The sequence below is a fragment of the Lepisosteus platostomus genome, unplaced genomic scaffold, assembly GCF_059453375.1.
Source record: "Lepisosteus platostomus isolate fLepPlt1 unplaced genomic scaffold, fLepPlt1.hap1 Scaffold_103_H1, whole genome shotgun sequence".
Classification (NCBI taxonomy): Eukaryota; Metazoa; Chordata; class Actinopteri; order Semionotiformes; family Lepisosteidae; genus Lepisosteus; species Lepisosteus platostomus.
Window position 1 is genome coordinate 173,427 of NW_028291484.1, and position 7,810 is coordinate 181,236.

A 7,810-nucleotide genomic window follows, 5' to 3' on the forward strand; every position below is an offset into this window, starting at 1 on the left:
CCTTTATTAATATTCTATTGCAGGACTGCACTACTTCGTAATAAAATAATTAAAAAATATTTAATCACGTGTTTGCCATTCTTATTTTATGAACCTTGTTTCTGTATTGAGCTCATATTTTGGAAACAAAAAGTTTATATAGCCACATTCCCATATTGGGAATTGAACCCGGGCTACTTGGATAAAAACATCTGATTGCTAATCACTAGACCCTAAGGGAGTATTGCCACACTCTACATAAAGTAAGCATAGTCTTTATAGTTTGCTTGTTAGAGAGCTAGCTGGCACCCAGAGCACTGCAGAGTCTATTTACTGTGACTTACTTGATGTACAACATCAGGACTTTTCAGATCCCTGGCACACGTTGAGATCACAGACATGGCCATGCAGGTATGCCAAGCCACATGTATGTCTCAGCATCTTGCCATGATCATACAGGTATATGGTTAGTAAATTTATGTTTTGATTGCAACAACCCTGCAATGAACATGGCTTACAGCAGCACTAGACTGGAGATTTTGATATTTGCTTAAATGAAGAAAAAAAGCCAAGTGTGTATCATCAAACTGGCGTGCTGCCCCACATAAGCGATACAAACAAACACTGCTTTATTGAGGAGCACTGCCTGAGCTTATTATTGGTAACTTGGAGACCAGACCAACCTCTTCAGTGGAAAAAAAGTGAAGGACAGGACCCACAGTATTAAAAAGTTATTTCTTTAATCTTGTTTCTTAGGCAGTATCTATCAAGGTTGGTATAAAACTATCTGAAATGAATATTTTCACATACTGAACTCCAGAAGGATATACAGGAAGGAATGAAGCAGAAGGTAGACAGATGTGGTTGTTATTGCATTTTCTGTCTTTTATTTCCACACCATCCATGAACAGATTTACAGTAAAATCAGGAAAGGCAGTACTGACAGAGTCACTTTCTCATGGATAACATCAGAGACTATGGCATATTCCCAAGGGGTAACTGGAATCTGGAATCTGTCCAAGAACTCAGGGCAATTCAACAACCTACCCTCTTTGTTTAGCAATGGTGCCACTAACCAAATTTATAATAGCATATCTGAAAAGTATACTTTTAATTTTGTACTTAATGTTCTTGCTATTCTATAAATAGTTGTTCTATTTCTTCAGGAGACAATTATTTTTAATGTAACCGGGTGGTTACGGAGTGGATATTTGAAATCTGATACTGAAATTGGTAGCTGTCGCTTTAAGACACGCACGTATGAGTGACGTCAGTGCGCCAGTAATTGTGGAAGTGAACATCGTAAAGTTCTATTTAAATTCTATTAAAAATGTGAGAAATAATAAAGCACGGAAAACATATGATATATGTAAAAATACAATTTAATCATATAACTTACTTATTACCTCTGGTGGTTAACTGCTTATTTTTCTGTTTGTGTTTGTTATCTTGTACATAATTTGATCCTCTGATTGTATTTGTAAACTTTTTATACATTTAATAAAAAATTCTTTAAAAATAAACATAGTAAAGCTGAGCTTGGTGTGTGGCTCCGTGTGATGTGAATGCAGAGAGCGTGTTAAAAGAAGACTGTGATATTCTGTGTGTCTTGGATTAGACGAGATTAGAGTGAGTAGTTTTGTTTTTATATTTCTGTGATGTAATGGGACCAATGAAGAATGTGGCATTCAGACTAATGTGGAGTATTTCTTTCCTTAGGGAAATTGCCACTACCGTATTTTTTTTGTCTTTGTTATTTTAGTAGCACTTTGTGCATCCTGGTGTGTGTATATCTCCATGTATATCTATGTGAATGTTTCGGGTTAAAGGTTATACTGCATCCAATCTAAATTCTGTAACAGAAAATAATACAACCAATCATTTTTATGATTTCATGCAGATCCAGAATAAAAAGAATCCCCATTTAAGTTTATTGTAGTACGGTGTGTGCTTTCCCGGGCTACATTAATATTTGCATTTCTGTGTTGATTGTGTAACACAAAACAAAAAGGATTAGCTGATGCGTATATCTGAAACTCTTACATATAGTCTTCGATACTTCGATTTAAAAATATTTTAAACGTATTAAACATGTTTTGAACAAAAGCTTGCAGAAAAAAGGCATATTCAAAATAAACGTATCTGGACTTACCTACATTAAACAGCTACAGTGAAAATATTGTACATACTTATGTCCTTGAAGGTACTGTATAAAGCTGAAATAAATTTGCAATCGCACGGTTCAACACGAAGAGTGCAGCTCGATGGCGATTCAGACCTCCCGAGTAGCTGGTGGTAGCAGGTGCAGTGAAGTTTATATCAAATTGCCGAATCTCCTTTCTCAGCTCCGCTCCTCGGCTGTTTTGAAGCCGCTGCAGCGCTAGTGTATAACGTCATCACGAATCGCTGGCTGTGCAGATATTTAACCCACGTGGCAGTAATTTAATCGGTTAGTTTGGATGAATAATAAAGACGGTTATTTTATTTAAAAATAACTTTCCATCTCCTGAAGAAACGACCCTGTTTATCTGTAGATTTGTAGAGACCCCGAACGTATAACTTCTGCCTCTGTTTCGGATCGAATCTTTAGAAAGATGGCTAATGTGTTCTTCACACTGGAGACAGAGCTTCACTCCTTCATGGAGGTTTCGCTTAAATCGATCGTGGACGAAGTTTCTGAAGTTTTTCGAAACAGGATGGTTAAAATCACACAGTTTGTGGAAGAGAGTTTCGGGAGTGAAATGGCGCAGCTGAAGAAGGAAAACGAGAGCCTGAAGTGGAGACTGCAGCTGTGGGAGAAGGAGTCGGGAGGAGGAGGAGATCAGGGACAGACAGATCGTGTTGGACACACGCTTCCCTGTGAAGTCCCTGCAGAAATAAAAGAAGAAATGGACACGAAACTGGAGCTGTCAGGTCAGTGTGATGACTTGTATGAAGTCAGTGTCTGTGTGTTTAAAAACAGTGTCTTTAACTTCCTCACTGGTGAGAGTATAGTGGAGAGATGCAGAGTGAAGTGGAAAATACTGTGTGATGTACAGTAGCAACGAGATTCTTTACTGCAAACTGAATTGTTGTTGTTTGGTTATGGTGCTTAAAACATCCTTGATATAGTAACAGGGCTACAATCACGTCATTTAGACACAGTTAGTTTGTATTTGTAAATTTAGTGAAAATATAATGTAAAGCAATATTTTTAGTTATTTGGTCTGCTGTAAATCTGAAGGTTAAAGTAAGTAAAGACACAATAATTGTATAACTGAATCACTTTCTATAATTTAGCGTCATTACCATAATTATTGTATTTGTATTATATGTCTGTACATATAAATACACACATCTCATGTATTATTTATATATGTAATATATAATTATAAGAACAAGTAAAGGTTTATTACATGGTGAAAAGAGAAGAAAGAGAAGAAACAGAAGACAATGTTTCTATTGTGTTTCTTTTCTTCTCTTTTCATCAACGAATAAACCTTTACTTGTTCCTTTGCAACCTGCACATGCTGATGCAGCTAACTTCTTGAACATATATAATAATATAAATGTAAGTGGCCATATTAACATTTTCAGGATCACTGTGTCTATATTCTCCTCTTTCTGCGCAATGTCAATGTACTGGAGTGTTCAGTCAGTGTGTCTGTATTAACCCCCCTCTCTCTCAGTGCAGTGTTAATGTACTGGAGTGTTCAGTCAGTGTGTCTGTATAAATCCCTCTCTCTCTCAGTGCAGTGTTAATGTATTAGAGTGTCCAGTCAGTCTGTCTGTGTTAACCCCTCTCTCTGATTATAGTGTTAATGTACTGTAGTGTGCAGTCAGTGTGTCTGTGTCTCAGTGCAGTGTCAGTGAACTGTAGCATCCAGTCAGTTTGTGAATATTGGTGTGACAAGTGCTCTGTGCTGGTCTATCTAGATGCTATAAAATCCCTTTCATTTTTAGGAGAACAAGTCTTGTTCTGCATCTGCAGTTCATGCTTTTCTGATCTCTGTGGCTGAACATTTCCTTTTGTTATAGTTGGATTCAGAACCTCACTTGGACAGAGACTAGGATTAAATTTATTTCTTTTGAGTGTCATGATTTTATTATTTTCAGTTCCTTTTCACGTTATCTTTGTTCAGGCAACTCGAGTGTGTTTGACTATTTGGTGTATATCTAGTTTGAAAATGAGCTTTGACAATTTCATTTAGATAAGGTTATTGATGATATTTCCTTGCTATCTCAAAATTATTATTTTTTGCCTCTTATGTATGAATATTATTTCCTTTTGAATTCTCCTCTAAGATCACGTTCAAGGTTTTATTCTCTTCTCCTGTGTTTTCAGGCTCAGAGGCCAGTGGTCTCCCTGACGCTGGGGAAAGGGCTCCTTTTGAACAGCAGCACAGTGAGGAGTGGGGCTCCTGTCTGATGCAGGAGACAGGGCTCACTGCTGCAGAAGGGAAAGAGAAACTCAGTGAGCAGCACACAGAGAGCAGACAGAGTGTAGAGGATATGGACTCTGTGCCCATGATGAAGACCGAGCCTGAGAGTGGGACACCTGGGCTCTTAGTATCTGAGGACTTTACAAAGAAGATTAATAATCTAGATACTAACAATATTAGACAAGGTTGTAACGAACTGGACTGTGACTCTGTACAAAATCACAAAAAACAACTGTATGCATTTAATCTTAAAAAGCAGGATGTGGATCCTCAGTTGATTGACCCTGCAGAGCAGCAGACTGATGTACCTGGTGAAGAGAACAGTACTAAATTACAGCACACAGTGAAGAGTGAGGACAGGGAGGAACAACAACAGCTCCTACAGGGCTTGATGATAATAAGGCCTTGTTCTGTTAGAGTGGAGAGACTGTCATTGCAGAAGTGTTTTAAACAAATGAATCATTCTTTAGTATCTAAGAACTTTACAGAGATGTATAATAATTTGGACACTAAGAGTATAGCAAAGCATGTGAATGAACTGGAGTTGGTCTCTGTTCAAGGAAGAAAGGAAGAGGAAGAAAAGGAATTGAAAGTTTTCAGTTCCCAGTTGATTCAGCCTTCAGAGCAGCAGACGAATGTACCTGGCAAAGAGAACAGTACTGAGTTACTGTACTCAGAGGAGAGTCAGTATAGAGAGGAAAGAGAGGAACAACAGGGAGGCCCACAGGACTTGATAGGAATGAGTTCTTCTTCTGCAAACATGCAGAGACTGTCAGTGCAGCAGTGGATTAATCATTCAAGCAACGTTAAAAATCACCAGCTCACTGCAGGCCAGAGGATTAGGAAGACTCATCCAGCACCTTGTTTGGATAATGTAGAGAAAATGTCAGTACAGCCCAGACAGCAGCAATGTTTTCGACAATCAAGTAAATTAAAAAGTCACCAGCGCACCCATACTGGTGAGAAACCATTCACCTGCAAACAGTGTGGGAAAAGATTTAATCAGGCAAGTCATTTAAAAACCCACTTACGAATTCACACAGGAGAAAAACCATTCACCTGCCATCACTGTGGGAAGAGCTTTACAGAGGCAGGCAGTGTAAAAAAACACCAACTAATTCACACAGGAGAGAAGCCATTCACCTGCAGTCAGTGTGGGAAGAGCTTTATTCAGGCAGGCAATTTAAAAACCCACCAGCTTGTTCACACACGAGAGAAACCTTTCTTCTGCAGCCAGTGTGGGAAGGGTTTTATTCAGGCAGCCAATTTAAAAACACACCAGCTTATTCACAAAGGAGAGAAACCTTTCACCTGCAGTCAGTGTGGGAAGAGTTTTATTCAGGCAGGCAATTTAAAAACCCACCAGCTTGTTCACAAAGGAGAGAAACGTTTCACCTGCAGTCAGTGTGGGAAGGGTTTTATTCAGGCAGCCAATTTAAAAACACACCAGCTTATTCACAAAGGAGAGAAACCTTTCACCTGCAGTCAGTGTGGGAAGGGTTTTATTCAGGCAGGCAATTTAAAAACCCACCAGCTTATTCACAAAGGAGAGAAACGTTTCACCTGCAGTCAGTGTGGGAAGAGTTTTATTCAGGCAGGAAATTTAAAAACCCACCAGCTTGTTCACAAAGGAGAGAAATGTTTCACCTGCAGTCAGTGTGGGAAAAGCTTTATTCAGGCAGGCAATTTAAAAACCCACCAGCTTGTTCACACAGGAGAAAAACCTTTCACCTGTAGTGAGTGTGGGAAGAGTTTTAGTGTGGCAAGCAGCTTAAAAAAACACCAACTAATTCACACAGGAGAGAAACTGCTCAGCTGTAGTCAGTGTGGGAAGAGTTTTAGTACAGCAGACAACTTAAAAACCCACCAGCTTATTCACACAGGAGGGAGACGATTTAAGTGCAGTCACTGTGGGAAGAGTTTTAGTCAGCCAAGCCATTTAAAAAGACACCAGCTTATTCACACAGGAGAGTAACACTGGATAGTACAATACACAGAAGTTTAGAGTTGAATGATGATTTATTTTTAGTCTATCGTGGCATGACTTGATCATGAAGGTCTTTAACCCCTTAGCAGAACTCCCTGGCACCTGAATCTGTACAGGTTCTGAACAGCATTTCAGATTCAGAAAACTCCCAAGTTAAACTTGCATCATCAAAGCAATATATTTTTGTATATATATATATCTTTATATATCTTATATATGTATATATATCTTTGTAAATGATACACAAAGTATTGCTCTCGCTAATGACTCCAGTATTTTCTAAATCTAACCTTTTTTTTTACAGCACTGAAACCTGTTAAAAAATAAAGTTTTTGGAAAATTTATATCCATTTATGTAGGAAGATTCATTTCTATTTATTTAATTTAAATTACATGGTAATTGGTATTTAATTGTAATTTAAATTACAAGCACTCATGGACAAATACCATTACATTTTGCCCAGAAACATCATCAGCCAAGCTAGCAGCAGAAACTATTAGAATACTTGAGGATATAAAAAGTTTAAAACTTGGTGACATGACACATAACTTCTCCCTTTGTGTGGACAGTGTTTTCTTGTTTCTGTCTTTACCTGTCTAAGCTGTCCTAGTGGTCATGAATGAGTTTAGCTCCATTTCAGATGTTAAAATGAATTACCATAAATCTAAGGCCATTTCTCTAGGTGGCTTCAATTATATGGGGTCCCTTCCAAATGTCCCAGTTAAACGGTCTAAATTCCGTTTACCATGGGCTAAATGTTTCACTGAATCTTAGAGAATTGTGGAAACTAAACATTGCAGCAATAATTCTAAATGTCCAAATAGACTTGGAACTCTTGCATATTCTCCCTCTTTCCCTTCTGGGCCAAATCAGCTCAGTTCAGATGAAAGTCCTGCTGTACCTTCAGTGTCCCCATCTCCTCTCATTGTGTGTTTTCATTGTGTGTGTCTTGTGTATTTGTTATGTTGTTGTCATTCTGTAAAGCACTTTGAGAATCCACCTTTGAAGGCACTAAATAAAATAAAGTTTATTATTATTATTGAGTCTTTTATACCCTCTGCATTGCTCTCCGTATGCCTGACCAGGAGGGTTATCACTGATGGGCACTTGCCAGGTGTATTTGATCAGTGATAAAGCTGAAATCCTTCCAGCTGCCTGTAGAGAGCGGTGGTCTTTTACAACTGGGCTTGTCCCTCTCAGTCACTGTGGGTCATTGTGGGTTTCATTTCATTCTCATATTAAAGAAAGAACATATGTTAACTAACCTTGGGAATCTTTAAGATGTGGTATAAACATGGTACACAGGTGATTGGGGATTTTATTTAAGAAAAACACCTTAATGTTCTTTTGGCAAAGGCAAGCACAATTCAATCTTACTTAAGAATGTTTATCGTTATGTAGATGACTGTCTCCATCATTACA

At 38.2% G+C, this 7,810-nt stretch overlaps 1 protein-coding gene across 1 annotated transcript; it reads left to right on the forward strand.

Moving 5' to 3' along the window:
- Positions 1-378: 378 nt before the first annotated feature.
- LOC148637970 (uncharacterized) lies at positions 379-6,375 on the forward strand. Its single transcript, XM_088623417.1, has 4 exons — positions 379-390; positions 5,024-5,037; positions 5,340-5,769; positions 6,103-6,375. The coding sequence occupies exons 1-4, from the start codon at positions 379-381 to the stop codon at positions 6,373-6,375; spliced, it is 729 nt and encodes a 242-aa protein (XP_088479543.1).
- Positions 6,376-7,810: the final 1,435 nt, after the last annotated feature.